The sequence below is a fragment of the Ceratina calcarata genome, unplaced genomic scaffold (genome assembly GCF_001652005.2).
Source record: "Ceratina calcarata isolate Rehan_Ccalc_2016 unplaced genomic scaffold, ASM165200v1 scaffold586.2, whole genome shotgun sequence".
Lineage (NCBI taxonomy): Eukaryota > Metazoa > Arthropoda > Insecta > Hymenoptera > Apidae > Ceratina > Ceratina calcarata.
This window is the reverse complement of record NW_017177087.1, coordinates 90,324-106,579: the sequence shown is the minus strand read 5'-3', so window position 1 is coordinate 106,579 and position 16,256 is coordinate 90,324. Positions and strand designations below refer to the sequence as shown.

At 37.5% G+C, this 16,256-nt stretch overlaps 3 protein-coding genes and 1 non-coding gene across 7 annotated transcripts; 3 read left to right on the top strand and 1 right to left on the bottom strand.

Moving 5' to 3' along the window:
- Nucleotides 1–289: 289 nt before the first annotated feature.
- ND-PDSW (NADH dehydrogenase (ubiquinone) PDSW subunit) lies at nucleotides 290–1,724 on the bottom strand. Its single transcript, XM_018032612.2, has 4 exons — nucleotides 1,518–1,724; nucleotides 1,174–1,309; nucleotides 958–1,097; nucleotides 290–531 (listed from the first exon to the last, which is right to left on the bottom strand). The coding sequence occupies exons 1-4, from the start codon at nucleotides 1,603–1,605 to the stop codon at nucleotides 407–409; spliced, it is 489 nt and encodes a 162-aa protein (XP_017888101.1). The 5' UTR covers nucleotides 1,606–1,724; the 3' UTR covers nucleotides 290–406.
- A 163-nt stretch (nucleotides 1,725–1,887) lies between these two features.
- RpL3 (ribosomal protein L3) lies at nucleotides 1,888–5,408 on the top strand. The gene is made up of 8 exons (XM_018032610.2): nucleotides 1,888–1,961; nucleotides 2,295–2,487; nucleotides 2,954–3,122; nucleotides 3,416–3,551; nucleotides 3,665–3,851; nucleotides 4,297–4,499; nucleotides 4,802–4,957; nucleotides 5,146–5,408. Exons 1-8 carry the CDS (start codon nucleotides 1,959–1,961, stop codon nucleotides 5,341–5,343), a joined length of 1,245 nt encoding a protein of 414 aa, XP_017888099.1. The 5' UTR covers nucleotides 1,888–1,958; the 3' UTR covers nucleotides 5,344–5,408.
- On the top strand, nucleotides 2,151–2,228 carry LOC113464909 (small nucleolar RNA U43). Its single transcript, XR_003389771.1, has one exon. It is a non-coding gene; the product is annotated as a small nucleolar RNA U43 (small nucleolar RNA).
- Nucleotides 5,409–6,216: 808 nt separating the features above from the next.
- On the top strand, nucleotides 6,217–16,235 carry Pi3K68D (phosphatidylinositol-4-phosphate 3-kinase catalytic subunit Pi3K68D). Of its 4 annotated transcripts, none has more exons than XM_018032609.2 (22): nucleotides 6,217–6,517; nucleotides 7,052–7,308; nucleotides 7,375–7,584; nucleotides 7,651–7,885; nucleotides 8,177–8,435; nucleotides 8,522–8,742; nucleotides 8,812–8,917; nucleotides 8,988–9,146; nucleotides 9,226–9,455; nucleotides 9,526–9,625; nucleotides 9,695–10,114; nucleotides 10,196–10,397; nucleotides 10,474–10,647; nucleotides 10,710–10,970; nucleotides 11,034–11,222; nucleotides 11,293–12,351; nucleotides 12,414–12,570; nucleotides 13,056–13,291; nucleotides 13,416–13,616; nucleotides 14,457–14,653; nucleotides 14,734–14,981; nucleotides 15,056–16,235. In XM_018032609.2, exons 2-22 carry the CDS (start codon nucleotides 7,052–7,054, stop codon nucleotides 15,227–15,229), a joined length of 5,295 nt encoding a protein of 1,764 aa, XP_017888098.1. In that variant the 5' UTR covers nucleotides 6,217–6,517; the 3' UTR covers nucleotides 15,230–16,235. The 4 variants fall into 4 exon arrangements, with proteins under 4 accessions (XP_017888098.1, XP_026673314.1, XP_026673313.1 ...); XM_026817513.1 differs by having other exon boundaries at nucleotides 6,217–6,774; XM_026817512.1 differs by having other exon boundaries at nucleotides 6,217–6,784.
- The last annotated feature ends 21 nt before the right edge of the window (nucleotides 16,236–16,256 follow it).

Here is a 16,256-nt window from a genome sequence, read left to right as displayed (position 1 = left end):
GGTATATTATTTATGGTAGTGAATGTTATTTATAAACGAATGTAATTACATCCTGCGTAACATTCCGACTAATAGAAAAGTTAAATTGGTCTCTATGCAAAACACAATATACCGAAACGCATTAGATGTTGTAACAACTGCATAAGAGAGATATTTCTATTGTAATAACAAATGCAGAGAAAATTGTGAAGCATAAGTAATCCGAGCAAGTATTGAATAAAATAATTTGTTATACACGTGCAATCGTAGATGTGATTACGTTATTCTTACGAATATTATAAACGACGTATTACAATTTGATACATTAATTTATTTAATAACTTTTACAGTATATTTATCTATACAACGATGCGAACACCACTTCGATCTCGATAACGAGACGCATACAGCGTTTACATCTAATAATTTAAAAATCATATTTCTTATTGGTACGACCACTACCGACTGGACCGTGGCGTCGTTCCCAGATCATACGATGCTTTTGCTTCATATAGGCATCTATTGCACCACCAGTTACTCCAAGATCTCCATCTGTGGTTCATTATCAAATATATCAATTAACTCCGTAAATAAAATCATTTAGTATATGCAGAATTTAAAGTAACGTGTGAAATCCAAAAAATGAGAACAATTAGACAAAGTCTGAACCAAGACAATCCTGGTTTTGTTCAGGCAAAACGCTTTCAATTCTTGTGTGGTTTATTAAACATTTTAATTACTTCCGTAAATCGAATCATTTTCTATATGCAGAATTTAAAGTAAATTGTGAAATCCCAAAAATGAAAACAGTTAAACCAAGTTTGAACTAAGACAATTCTAGTTCCTTTCAGATAGAACTCTTGCAATAGACTTAGAGCAGGTTCACCCAATATTGTTTGGAAATTGTCTTCCATTCAGACTTTAAGTAAATTATCTCTGGTTCCGTGTACAATGTATACATTGTATGCTTATATGTACATTTTATAAACCATGCAGTGGTTGAGTCCTGGTAGGTGTCATACAAATCTTTGCAGTACTTATCCTTATCATCACCGTAGTACCAAGCACAATCTTCATATCTCTGTCTCAATATGCTAAGAATCTCGTCTTCTACTAGCCTAAATATTAAACGTTCAGTGTGTGATTTCGTCTATTCTTTAACACGTAGATCTCGGTTTTTAATAAGAGACATACCTATCACGTTCAAATTGCTTTTGTGCCTCGTAGCGACAGATCATGTCCAATTCGTAGCATTCATCGATTGTTGGGACCCGACGAAACTTTTGATGATACCATGGATATTTCTGTTGATTCGGCGCGACTATCTTCTCTGTTTCAGACAAAAAGATTTATACTGTCATCCTCTCTGGTTCAATGACATATATTTAAATAAACTGATCACATAAACGAATACTGATCACGTGCTAATGTAATTGAGATTTCATTAAGAAGACGTGACAAACACTCTTTGATAACTGAAAATGTTTTAATAGCAGAGACTTGCTAATATAACCAATAGTTAACTGATTAGATAATACCTCGGACATATTCAACCGGTGTATCTAATAGGTAATATATTGTTTTCATAAACCGTTGGAAACTATTCTGATCGTCCGTGTCCACCATTCTTCCTATAAATCAATTCACAAAACTAATGAAAGTTGTTTGAATTAGAAAACGAGGATAGATTCGAAGTTGTATGATCCTTCGTTTCAGAGGGATCATAGGGACTGTGTATACTGGGTGACACAAAAAGAATTTCCAGATTCAGACACATTGTGTTTCATTTATTTTTATAAAGAATTTTATAATAAAAGTCTTGCATTTCATCGTTATCCATTATAATTATTATAATTTATTTTCGAAATATCATTTGGATTTCGCATAGTTCTCTGTTCTAATGTTGGTACTTCCTATACCGAAGCTATATAAGCCGGAGTACAGGAAGCGAGTCCTCCATTTTCATCGTTGCAAGGAAGATGGTAAGTTCGTAGATCGTTACTCAACAATTTAATGCAATTTAACGTGTTTTATTCAAATTATTTAAAATATTACATCGATACTCTTTTCCAAGTAATTGTTTATCAAAATTCACTTGCAATTCCTTTCAAATTAATAAGGATTGATTAGATTTCGTAAAGTAAGTTTCTCGTTTGCTGGCCACGTGTTTCGTGATGATATTCCTTTATAATGTTTATGGTTTTCAAACTGAAGAACCTTGAAGATAATTTCTAGGGCGGTCTGATTATTTTGTAAAATTATATCTGTCGTTACCATAAATTACATTTTATTAACAAAAACTACGGTTTGTGTAGTCTCACCGGAAGTTCAGTGCACCGCGTCATGGATCTATGGGATTCTATCCCAAAAAGAGATCCCAGAGGCATCGTGGAAAGGTGAAGGCTTTCCCCAAGGATGATCCGAATAAACCAGTGCATTTGACTGCTTTTATCGGTTACAAAGCCGGTATGACCCATGTCGTTAGGGAAGCTGATCGTCCAGGGTCCAGTGAGTAAATTATATTCTCATACATTTCGAATTCATAATGAAATATTTCGATATATTTGGATATAAAAAGCGGTTAAATTTTGTTTCGGAGGACACATCTTTCTTTTGCATACCTCGTAAAACGTTGAAGCATTTAATGTATCGCGTATTCTTGCATTTTATTCCTATCCGACACGATGACCTTGGTTTGATAAACGCAGAAATGCGTTGGTCAGCCTCGGTTGCGGTCCAAGAGCTGCTTGATTTTGTGCAGTACGGTCTAACCGCAGTGTCGAAGAATAACTCTGTGCCCTGCGCAAGCAGCGAGCAAGGAGCCACGGCATATTCCATAAACTCTTTGGAACCCATTGGGTGATGACCACTGAGATAAACCATGTCGGGGACAGTCCCATCAATGTTTCGTTACATAGTGTCGACAGCTTTATGTATCTTTATAATTCTAGAATGTTATGTTTTCTTCTTGCAGAGGTAAACAAGAAAGAGATTGTGGAATCAGTTACCATACTGGAAACACCACCTATGATTGTCGTTGGTGTAGTTGGCTACATCGAAACTCCACACGGTCTGCGTGCTCTTACTACTGTTTGGGCAGAGCATTTGTCGGAGGACTGCCGCAGACGATTTTACAAGAATTGGTAAGTAACAATAAATTCTTCGTATTCCTGTTAAAATTCGATATCTCGCATGTGTCAAATAGTTGCATATTATTTTTTTTAAAACACATATTAAACGTAACTCGAAACTAGCCCTCCGCTCATTTCGATGAGGGTAAACGTTTGGACTTGGCCACATAGCGAATGCTATGAGCGGCTGACCCAAAAGTGTGTCCAGCCTCCGCTCATTACGATGAGGCTGGCACGTTACAGATGAACGACGGATTAGTGGATTGTTCGCGACAAAGACAGCGATTGTAGTTACTTTTCTACAGGTACAAGAGCAAAAAGAAGGCTTTTACGAAGGCATCGAAAAAATGGCAAGATGATCTTGGCCGTAAGTCGATTGAAAGTGACTTCAAAAAGATGATGAAGTACTGCAAAGTTATTCGAATCATCGCTCACACTCAGGTAATTTTCTTATCTATTTAACCAGAGTGAACCAGCTATATTAGTATATATGTTGGCTAATTTTTTGAAAAGAAAAGTGGATAAACATTTTTCTTTTACACATTTGTGTTTAGATGAAACTGTTGAGACAACGTCAAAAGAAAGCCCACATCATGGAAATTCAATTGAACGGCGGTACCATCGAACAAAAGGTACAATGGGCTCGTGAGCATCTGGAAAAACCGGTTCCGGTGAATAACGTATTCGCTCCGGACGAGATGATAGACGTGATCGGTGTTACGAAGGGAAAAGGATACAAAGGTAAAATAACTCTGTTCCTTAATCTCACGTAAACTCAGTATTCGTGAAAGAAATGGACTAAATGATGACGAAGCATGAAAATGTGGTATTATCTGATCATTTTGACGATACTTCATGCTGCCTTCCTACTGAAGAGTCCTTAATAATAGAAACTTCCTCTGTTTTAATTTAATAACTTGTTAGCAATTAATATCTAACGCATTCATTTTCATTGAAAGACTAAATAACTACTTATTAGTGTAGTATAGTTTAGTATTGCCCAGGAAGTCCGTTTTTATAGAAAGTTTAATCCATCTATTGAAAAATGGTACGAACTTTCCGGACAGCTTTTAACAACTTTTAATCTTTTAATTAAAACTTTGGAATTCTGTGATTAATGAATAATATATGTGTAGTTTGGTGTTTTATCTTTTATATTGTAGCCTGATGTTTCATCTTTTAACAGGTGTTACATCTCGTTGGCATACGAAGAAACTGCCACGTAAAACGCATAAAGGTTTAAGGAAGGTTGCTTGTATCGGTGCTTGGCATCCGAGCCGCGTGTCTTTCACCGTCGCGCGTGCCGGTCAAAAGGGATACCATCATCGTACAGAAATGAACAAGAAGATCTACAGAATCGGGCAAGGAATACATACTAAAGACGGCAAGGTATGCATCCCTAAGTCTTTTTCATTAATAAGAAATGTTGCCTCTTCCCTATGTTACTTTTCAGTCTCGAAGGAGGTAACTTCATAAGAGGCATATACTAATTACTTGTGTCATAGTACCTAAATGCATATTATTTGTGCTTTAGATCTCCAAATCAAGTGACACTTTCTATTTAAAATTAAAAGTTTCGAAAGTACAGCTACTCAAAACACTTTATTTGAAATTTGATGATGGGTGTACCCTTATTACATATTCTACACATTTATTTAACCGTATATAACTAATCATTTTTCGTATTCAAGATCGTAAAGAACAACGCCTCGACCGAGTATGATCTTACCGAGAAGACTATCACTCCCATGGGAGGATTCCCTCATTACGGTGAAGTGAACAACGATTTCATCATGATCAAGGGTTGCTGCATGGGACCGAAGAAACGTGTCATCACGTTGCGTAAGGTAGGAAGTTTGGTTCCCGTTTATCGAAATTCTATTGTCATATTTTTATGATGAACAAGAAGAGAGCCTAAATAATTTTACATGAAATCCAAAATGATATTTAATGATAGGACTGAATACATGCTCAGTTTAAATCCGATGCGTCTTATGGACATGCGATTATACAATTCATGATCGCTCCTTTACAGTCGTTGCTGGTACACACGAAACGATCCGCGCTGGAGAAGATCAATCTTAAGTTCATCGACACCAGCTCCAAATTCGGACATGGTCGCTTCCAGACTGCGGCTGACAAGGCTTCGTTCATGGGTCAGCTTAAGAAGGATCGCATCCGTGAGGAGCAAGCGCAAGCAACTACTTCTGCACCGTCAGCTGCGACCGCGTAATACAATTATCAATATAAGGAATTCCTTATTCGATGAACAATAAAAAAACTTAAAAAAAAAAATTATCTTTAGGGTGAAATAATTATATACATCCAATCATCCCTTTCCAATTTAAATAACCCTCTCTGCTGTATGAAGCGAATATTTATTCATCCATGAACTGCCTGGTCACAGTATTAAAAATTATTCATGTAGACATATAAGAATATTATGATTCATTTGTATTGTAATCAAGTTCAACTACTGTTATAAATTATTCTATTCTACATAACATTACTGTGTTTGTTAGTATTTGAAAGTTCAAAGTTAAAGATATTTGTCAATTTTGCGATACTGAGCAGACGAGAAATATTCATAACGTTTGTTGATAGAAATTTAATTTTTGTATGTGTGCATGTCAAGTGGGCTGGGAATCGTGAAATTCTGGGCGTGAGCAATCTCATTTCCTCTCCGATATAAATGACAAAATATGAGAAAGATTATGAGATGTAGCGTATATATTATTCCTTTAAAAAAATGATCGACAAAGAGGAGGAAAAATCGAATCTAGAAATCTGACGAAGTAATCAATTCTTTTAAACATCAAACTGGTGAACCCGGCTCTTTAACAAGACAAAAGGGGAATTCGTAACTGTAAGCCACCCTCCTACGCAGCTCGTAGCTTCCTTGATCAAATAAGGAGCGTTTATATTAAACAGAGGGAATATCGATACACACCGGAAGGAGTTAATGTAATCTAACTGTATACCGTCACCACTTTCAATTACATCCGCACTACTCTAAATCTCTTATCAAAACGTATGGTTGTATTGATTGTACGTAAGACATGTCCCACAGATGTGTGCATTTCATGTAACAAACAACTTGGTTTCGTTTACGTACGCATACAAAGCGAACGGATGACACGCTCGCGCATTGTCTATTTGGTAGAGCAGCAAACTTCAAGTCAGTGCACTCCGTTCATAAAGCGATTTCTATACAGACAATTTTACGTGTGTGGACATATATATATGTACAGTTGCTCGTCTCGTCTGTATACAAAGAACGAGATTATACGGTTGAAAATGTTACTTCCTTGATTAGGTGACAGTGCTTTTTTCCTAGACCGTATCCCAAGCCCGTCTGCTTCAGGATTTCACGTGGTGTACGACGTTTCACTGAGAATAATGCCAGGGTGAGGCACATGAAATCTGTTTACGTAGACGTGTGACGTGTGACACGTCTGTCAATTTAAAGAGATCTAGCGCTTCAAAGATAAGATATCACCTGTACTTCGCACGCAATTGATCTACCTTTAATTTCCGTCACCGAACACGTGCTACGATGGCAATCGGTGTAAATGAAATCCTTCGTTGACACGTATACCTTCCACTTGTTTCACCGTGAATCAACATTTAAACATGTGCTATCGATAATCTTGTTAATTAATCGGTATTAACAGATAAGTAAATACAATTAGTATTAAGAAATGTAACAATAATCTTTGTTCTATCTTTGTTGACACTATGAAAGAAGTATTTCATACTTACACGTTAACCTGGTGTAAGTTGAAAGATCTTGTTACTTTGTTATGTTTCTGTAATGTGAATCCTGTGAATAGCAGGTTATTCATACCTTGTGTAGTTATATGTCGAACGTGTATATGTATACTGTTTCTATCTCGATGCCTGGATCATTCCTTACTAACCAGTTTTTAATTTAATTATAGATGTCACACTACGACAGAAATACCAATGCACAAAGGCCTGTGGTGATTGATTATGAACGCCAGTTCCAAGAAGATCTGGAGCGTGCTCAAGCACTGAGCCTGGAGAGCCTTGCTTTAGAAAAATTTAAATTGCAAAAGCAACGTTCTGAGTGTAATAATAGTCAACAGCAATGTGCACCACAGAGTGAGATAAGTAAAGGAAATAATACTGTACATAGTAGTTCATCAGAAAAGGACAACACATCGCAAACTGAAAAGTAAAATGTTACATATTATAGTAGTGACATTGGTAATACGTGTTTTCTAACGAGAAGAGCTTGTAGATTTCAGTGTAGAAGTAGACCGAGGCCTGGTTGTTTCAATACCAGTCAATCTAACAATGCTGTGATATTAGCTCCACCACCAGTTCCATCTAGAAGAAATTCGACAACGGCTGCGACGAGCCAAGAGCATACTGTCGATCTGATTAATTTTACAGTTCCAGTGAAGCAGGATAATCTAAGCGATTACTGTTCACCTCCACCTCCACCTCCGTAAGAACAGTTCAATTACGAATCGTATGCACTGATTCGTTGAGTACAATTGTTACTTTGTAACAGGAAATCATGTGTAGAACCGAAATGGGAGACCCACCCGTCATTATTGAGGAAGCAGGGAAAAATATCGAGGAGCAGCAGTTCTGCGAGTTACCACTCTAAAGATTTCCGGTATCAATCCCTTTCTCCAGGCCCCAGGTCTTCCACTGCACCATGCACGCCAGGAACTCCGAAAATTAGTCCTGTCATGTCAAGATCCAGTAGTATTAGCAGCAATGTACCTGATGCAACACCACAAGTAAGCGACAACTTACAAATATCAATAATTAAAAGTGCTGAGAATGAATGGTTCCTTCTTCCTTTTTTGTTTCATTATAACAATTGATGTACAATTCTTATTCCAGCCTGCATGGAATCTTAATGATTTTAAAATTTATTTTCTTACTCAGGTATATATTAAATAGAAGTGGCTTGCTTTCAATACCCGTTTGATAATATTATGTTTTCATTAGTGGACGTTAATAATTTTAATATAAGATAGCACTTGCTATTTTGTATATAAATATATAATGAATTTTCTTTCTTACAGATACCTCCGTTACCTATGAATTACAGACCGAGTATTACCCCCGCACGTGGTGTTCAGAAACCTACATTTTCTACGGATGACGAGCAGCTAAACGTATTAAAAGTGATAGAAAAGAAGCCAAATAATAATCTTATAGACTTGAGTTCGTTCGACAAAGTAGAAGATAAAACGAACGTTCGTGTTAGTGTACTAGAAGCGTTCGATCCTTTACTCGTTAAGACTGAAGATCAGAACGACAGTGTACAAGTGCAGAAAGATGGTAACATCCACTGATATCAGTAATTAAAAATTGAATGAAATGATCACGCGAATATATAAAATGTACATCTTTTTGTCTTTGAACAGAGATGCAATCGCAAGTGAGTGGATCAATGTACGATCCGTTCGATCCCTTTGATTACATGTATAGCACAAACGAAAGCGTTAATTCGGATCCCGTCTACGTTGCTGTTGAGAAGTCCGCCAAATCTCCAGCCGTGTCCCCAGCGGCTCCACCGCCTTTACCTCCTAGAAATTCGTCAGCATGGAATACCATTGAGCGAAGAAGAACTTCTCTAGATAGAAGAGTAAATATCCTCAATAATTAAATAATCAGAATACATGCAATTTTAATTAATGTGAATTTGTTATTACAGAAACGTCAGGCGCGCTTGTATGAAAATTTGACGGTACGGAAGACCAGTCCGTCGCTTCAGGATTGCGATCTTAGATCTTTTCACGAAATGATGAAGTCCGTACGAAGTTAGTAAGACACAAACAATTAATCGTTTCAATTAAGATTCGAGATTGTCAATACGAAACGTATTTTTAGGCGAATTTCCATTTAATGATCCGAGTACAAACCTTGGCCACGTGATCAGCCCGATGATGGAGAACTTGTATCCTGAAGGTACAAGTATTAAGTTAGTTGTACATCCACAGTTAATGGGTTCCGATGAAAGTACTCCGTCCATTTCATTTACGTGCGATGGTGAGACTACGATACGTGCAATTTATAATTCAAACTTCAGTAAGCAGATTATCAATTTCATATATGATTTCGTTTTCAGTAAACTGTAGTGTCGAGCATGTTATTCTTAATGTTGCTTGTTCGTTAGAAGACGAAGGTACAGTGAACATAGAAAAATATTGTTTGAGAGTATGGGGACTAGCAGAGTATCTAGCATCGAACACGACATTAGCTCAATACGAATATATACACCAATGTATCAAATTAGAAAAAGATATCGAGCTAGCTATTCTAACTAAAGTGCAGATAAAACGATCCATAGCGAGAACAGTAAGTACTTTATTGAAGATTAGAATTACAGTGGTCGATTGTTTGTATTACAATCTAAAGTTTTTCTTAGCTTCAAGATGACAATCGTGACGAGTGTCTCAAGTTAGAAGATATTCTTCCGAACGAACCAGTACAACCTATTTCATACGATACGCTTCTTATTTTATTAGGTATGTCTTCAGAGAATATTTAAAGAAATATCGAACAATGTCAATCATAAATATTTGCATAAATTGCAGAGACTGTGGAGAAGGAAATGGAGCGTGTAGAAACCGCTGCGATACAATTAGCGACTACCAATCACGGTTCCAGTCTTTTACCCCAGCTGCAACCCCGCGGTGTCGTGCAAGCCGTGAAAGCGATATGCGCGTTAATGGGGAACATCGAGACGTTCGAAATTACGGAGGCCGTCGATAATTTCGTAAATGCATGTTGTCAATTTTTGCCTCAAGTTCATACGACTAACATCGAGTGCAAGAAACCGGAAATATTGCACGAGGACGGCGACTACTCCGTTGTCACATTGAGGACAAAATTCCCAGACGTCATCGCGTCGCACTGTCGGAAGATCCGCGATGCTATACAAGATCTGGTCGAAACATATTGCCATGCCTTCAGGGTTGACTTTGAATTAAATACCAGGGCCGAATTTCTTGCAAGTAAGGAATACTGCATTAACGAGACACGATGAAGTTTAGATAAAATAAATTTCTTTTTATAATCTATTTTAATTATAATAGATTCACTGATTTCGTCTGAAGTACTGGACACTATTTTGGTTCGTGTTGGGGCATTGCACAGATTGCCAGGATCCTGGAAGCATGATGATTATATCGTTGCAGCTCAGATATTTCACGGAACGAGACCTGTTGGAAATCCAGTTTTATCTGAACCAATGACAGTCAGCTCTAATTTTTATCCAAGAATCTTATTTAACTCCTGGTAATTTTTTCAATTTATTGTATTAGAGGTATCTCTTAATTTTCAAATCTAAATTGTATTCTATTTCGAATTGAAGGATGGAATTCCGCGGGACAAGTGTGTGTCAAGTACCTAGGGAAGCTCGATTAGTTCTAGTTTTGTACGGCCGCACGTTGCAACCTACCGAGCACGAGTCTAATTCATCGACTGAAAATACTATGCAAAAGGAGGAATTAGGATGGGGAGCTATACAGTTCTTTGATTATGAAGGGTAATTACGTTTATTAAATCCTAACTTATATCATGTAATTTATTGTCTCTCATTCATTTCAGAGTTATGAGTCAGGGAAGCTTCTTTTTATCATTGTGGCCTGCAATCGCTGACAAAAGATTAGGTCCGGCGCCAGCGGCAGGAATCCATCCTCACGGGGATACACATGCTATTATTGGAATAGAATTACCTGATTACGGAGGGAGAGTATTATTCCCGACTGAATTACGCGACTTCGATGTAGAATCTCTTGATTTCAACTCTTTGGATCAGAATACGCAAGAATTGTTGATAGACATCACTCAACAAAACACGTTCTCAAGGTACGTACTCTTATGATTCGAAAGCAAATTATAAATCATTAATTTGCTTCTTTTTCTGAATAGACCTCTCATCGAAGAACGGGAAATTCTGTGGGAGAAACGTCATTACCTGCACGATAGACCCGAAGCTTTGCCTAAAGTTCTTTTAGCTGCTCACAGTTGGGATTGGGCATGTTTACCCGATCTTCATGCGTCGCTGAGAGTCTGGTGTCCCTTGCCACCGGTTCAAGCCTTACAATTATTATTACCCTGGTAATTTAATATTCTCAGTCCAGAGGCGAGGTTTAATTGACAGTTTTAATCAACGATAGCTATGTTACAGTTTCCCAGATATGAAAGTTAGAGAAATGGCAGTTGTATGGATTCGAGAGTTGAGTAACGACGAACTCGTAGATTATTTGCCACAGCTGTTACAAGCTCTGAAGCACGAAACGTACGAAACGTCTGCTCTCGCGAAATTCTTATTGGAACGATCCTTGCTCTCTCCACGCGTAGCGCATCACATTTACTGGCTCTTAACTCAAGCCCTGCCGGGACAGAGTCCCCAAAATTCCGCGGAAGCTATGCCAGAGGATGATAAGAACATCAGCTCGGCGCGTTACCACAGAAGATTACAATTAATACTACGAGCGTTACTGGCTGTCATTGGCGACGCGTTAAGGAACAGTTTCCTTACGCAGCAGTTGCTTGTTAAAAACTTGTACGAGATAGCTGAGAACATTAAACAAACGAAGGAATCGCTGCGAATGGACGCTCTTAAAGCCGGGTTACAGAACATACACTGTCAATTAATGGAAGACGAAGGCACGTGCTTGCCGCTGTCGCCGAGCAAACAGGTGTTCGGTATAAACGTGCAAAGCTGCTCTTATTTTCCCTCGTTCACGCTTCCGCTGAAAATCAATTTTGTCAGTTGCGACGACGTGATCTGTCCAGCGATCTTCAAAGTCGGAGACGATTTGCAGCAGGATATGCTAACTCTTCAAATGGTCCGTATTATGGACAAACTTTGGCTGAAAGAAGGCCTCGACTTGAAGATGGTGACATTTGTCTGCGTGCCCACTGGCCACAAACGGGGCATGATCGAGATGGTGACGAACGCGGAGACGTTAAGAAAGATACAAGTCGAGTTCGGTCTGACTGGATCCTTTAAGGATCGACCGATCGCTGAATGGTTGGCAAAACACAATCCCTCGGAATTGGAATATGAACGGGCTGTTGAGAATTTTACTGCGTCCTGCGCTGGCTACAGTGTCGCTACATACATTCTAGGAATTTGCGATAGACACAATGACAATATCATGCTGAAGACGTCGGGTCATTTGTTCCACATTGACTTTGGGAAATTTTTGGGCGATGCGCAAATGTTCGGCAATTTTAAAAGGTAAATATATTTATTATAGTAGCCTGATATCTATGAATAAAAATGTTCTGTGTTTTAATCAGGGATAGAACACCGTTCGTTTTAACATCCGATATGGCTTATGTTATAAACGGCGGAGATAAGCCGTCGGCGAAGTTCCATCACTTCGTGGATTTGTGTTGTCAAGCATTCAACGTCGTACGAAAACATGGAAATTTAATTCTTCACCTCTTCGGATTGGTATGTGTTAAAAAATAAATGCAGAAATCTGATCGCTGGAAAACGAATCTATTTTATGCGACTTGTAGCGATAGAAGATTATTTTTAACTTGTAACGAGTAGGAAATATTATTCGAAACGAACCGCAACGGAAGGACTTATCCAGTTTTATCGGAAAGCGGTCCGTCTATCGTACGAAACAAACACATTGCGTAGTTAATTAGTGTTTATCGCCGGCCGACCTCTAAATATGAAAACAGTCGAGCAGTCTGACTCAGTTCGTAATAGGGAAAAGAAGTTGCGAACAATAATAACACGTTCGTAACGAAAACGTACACGGATTTTTTAAAAAGAGCTACCAAATTTTGAACATGGATGATCTATTGTCTCAGAAATCCAATATAACCGATTTGTGCAAATTACGTAGCGTAGAGCAAAAACTTAGCGACATCGAGGCCAAAGAATTAGTGAACAAGTCTAAGATGAACGATTACACGAATTCGCAGATGACCTCGTCCGGTATCCCTGGCGTCACCGTGGACGCGGTCAGTTACGTGCAAAAAGCTCTTCTCCCTGAGCAAACGAATCCCGAGGCGGCCGCGACGTTCGCCCGAATGATAGAAAGTTCGTTGAAGAGTTGGTTCACCCAGTTCAATTTCTTCTTGCACAATTTGGCGCAGCTCCGTTTTTCGGGCGACCACAACGACGGAGAATTATTATCTTTTATACCGCGCACATACACGTAAGTTTAATAATAAAAAAATGAATGTAAGAGTGGAATAATATTTTGCAAGAAGTGCATTGAACGAATTTTTCTTATTGCACTTTTGTCTTTGATTCTATATAAATAAATCTGATCATTGCAGGATGCAGCAAGAAGGTCAATTGACGAGCGTGCAAGTACACGGATATCAAAAGCGATACGATCCTGAAAAATATTACATGTACATTCTGCGCATACAGCGAAAAGGACACGCGGATCCGACTTACCTGTTCAGATCGTACAAAGAGTTTTGCGAATTCTATCAGAAACTGTGCATTCACTTCCCCCTCGCGAAACTTGCTAGGTGAGTAAAACACACGATTTATAATTTTATGTTTATATGTATAAGCTTCGTAATATAAAATGTAAAAGATACATATCACAATTTCTGGTTAGCGAGTGCTAATTATAATAATTAATTATCATATTAATTATCATATTTTACTACTTATGTGTTATCCATCGTTCATAGTAATCAAATTTTTGTACGAAGATTCTCAATTACTAAGATGTAGAATTTGAATGTTTAACATCACTATTCATCTGTTTCTTAAAATTTTCATACATATCCTTTTGTGCCTCGATTTGAGATATTTTTCGATAACATTCGGGTGTCGTCGATCGTTTTGACGAGTTCTCTTGCACAGAGATAAAACCTCGGAACCGTTTTAAAACCATCTTGTTACGTTCTTTTCTAGAATAATAGATTTTGTAAATGTACTCGATGATAATTGATGATGATATGTACGTACCTCTAGAACAACTTACGCAGTCTAAAATATTTTTGTTTTGTCCCGATTCGACACTTAAAAGACGCAATAGATTTTCACACTGCAGACAGTTTCAATAATTGTAACAAAGTGAGAACGCGGTTAATTATCACGCCTCTTCAAGGTAGATAGCCTGTAGATGTAGAATGATAACAGAGTTCAGGTGAAATCTTTTATTCAACTATCTAATCAGATGAAAATCTTCGATATGTAAAACACTATCAGTATTCGAGTCTGTAATAATGAATTGATTTTCACTCGTGGTTCCAATTGACTAACATCATTGATAATATCTGTTTAATAAATATCAGTGTATTCATGAAATTAATAATTCAACGATTATGTGTATTGATACAAATAAATTCTGATTGCAGTTTGCCAAGCGGTATAAGCGTTGGAAGATCTAACATAAAACAGGTTGCTGATAAACGGCGAGCGGACATCGAGAAATTCCTTGTCAGCTTGTTTAAAATGGCACCGGAAATTTCTCAGAGCGATTTAGTGTACACTTTCTTCCATCCCTTATTGAGGGATCAACAAAACGCTGACATACATCTACGGAAAGTAAAAGGTACCATCAGCTTCCCAAACAATGGTTGAATTAAAAATATTCCAGGTGTCTGATTGTGTCAATTATTCTTTTGAAATTAGTTGGCAATTGGTGGGTCGAGAAACCGGTAAGAGAGAACACACAAAGCGGGCAGATTAAAATGTCTCTTCATTACACGCGCGGTACATTTTACGTGATGATCCATCACGCGAGAGGCTTGCCCAAAGTGGCTAACGGCCAGGAGCCGAACACGTACGTCAAGGTTTATCTTAAACCTGATCCAACAAAGAAGACAAAGCGGAAAACGAAAGTGGTAAAGAAGAATTGTCATCCCTCCTTCATGGAAATGGTAAGTTAATCACAGTTCGACTTGGATCTAATCTTGTAAATGAAATCTGTAATCACATGTTTATTCGGCTGCAGCTGGAATATAGAATGGCTTTGGACGTTATCAAGGAGCGAACTTTGGAAGCCACAATATGGAACCATGATACTCTACAAGAAAACGAATTTCTCGGTGGGATTCGCTTACCGTTGGGACGATTTGATCTGACGACCGAAACGATTGAATGGTTCTCACTTGGCAGTGTTCGATGAACCAGCAATAATAAGATCTATCGATAATGCTCATGAAATTAAAGTACGAATTAACTTGGTTCGCACAATACTAATTATAGGGTTTTTATATTACGCACGCGATAGTGCAATAAGGAATAATAGAGCGTTCGCGCGTCACTGTCAAGGAAAATGACACATGGTATTGCGTTTAACGGAGACGCTTTTTCATAGGATTACTAACTAATATGATAACGCATAAACAGAAAGGGCATGTTTCATAAAATTATTCTGCTTTTACAAGAACAGTTGGATAGGAGGTTTCCACTTAGCCGAGTCCTTAATCGTAATAGAACTGGCAATACGATTCAGATTTTTATAAACACACGCTGAAAACACATAGAAATTTGATTTAAAACATTGAATCTGAATTTCAATGAAATTTGTTTGATAATTGAAAAGTTATCGGGCATCCTGAATCTGTTTGCAGAATTTCGCATGAAAAAAATTGTTCTATTTCTAGGAAGAATTACTTTTATCGTAATATTAATAGTTACAAATTAAAGATTTGTCACGCTACATTTTTGTAGCCGATCGAATGCAAGGTTTCCTAAATAATTATGCTATTAAACGATACTATGGAGTTTTATAGATATATAAATTTTACGTGGATATAAGTTATTCGCCTAAGTATATTGAACGAAGAAACATTTTGTACTTTCATATGAAGAGAATTTGAGAATTATATATAAAAGAATAATCAAAATATATCTATCTATATACAAAGGAACGCGAATGTAAGAGGAAATTTTAGACATTTTTTTCGTATCGCTCGAAGAAGAGGAATGAGATTATGTAAATATGCTTTAGAATTCGAAAGTGCATCGTCGTAATCATTTTACATACTTCGTGAATGCAGCATATCATTTTCTTAAGTGAACAGTATAAAAATCATGACAGAAATGAAGGTTCTTGTTAAGGATGTATTGGCTATACAGTCAATCCCAAAAGTTTATGCACTTTAGAAATGCATTTTTTAAAAGGAAATCAGACGTCGGAAGAACATTAC

Excerpts from the sequence above, each read along its gene's own strand:
- ND-PDSW (XM_018032612.2), bottom strand. The coding sequence starts at position 1,605 with ATGGTGGACACGGACGATCAGAATAGTTTCCAACGGTTTATGAAAACA. Across the intron at positions 1,098-1,173 it reads AAGCAATTTGAACGTGATAG|GCTAGTAGAAGACGAGATTC; the intron begins GTATGTCTCTTA and ends TTTAATATTTAG. Across the intron at positions 532-957 it reads CACTGCATGGTTTATAAAAT|ATGGAGATCTTGGAGTAACT; the intron begins GTACATATAAGC and ends AATGAACCACAG.
- Pi3K68D (XM_018032609.2), top strand. The coding sequence starts at position 7,052 with ATGTCACACTACGACAGAAATACCAATGCACAAAGGCCTGTGGTGATT. Across the intron at positions 8,743-8,811 it reads GAACTTCTCTAGATAGAAGA|AAACGTCAGGCGCGCTTGTA; the intron begins GTAAATATCCTC and ends TTGTTATTACAG. Across the intron at positions 10,398-10,473 it reads AGAATCTTATTTAACTCCTG|GATGGAATTCCGCGGGACAA; the intron begins GTAATTTTTTCA and ends TTCGAATTGAAG.
- RpL3 (XM_018032610.2), top strand. Across the intron at positions 2,488-2,953 it reads AGCTGATCGTCCAGGGTCCA|AGGTAAACAAGAAAGAGATT; the intron begins GTGAGTAAATTA and ends TTCTTCTTGCAG. Across the intron at positions 4,500-4,801 it reads TACATACTAAAGACGGCAAG|ATCGTAAAGAACAACGCCTC; the intron begins GTATGCATCCCT and ends TTCGTATTCAAG.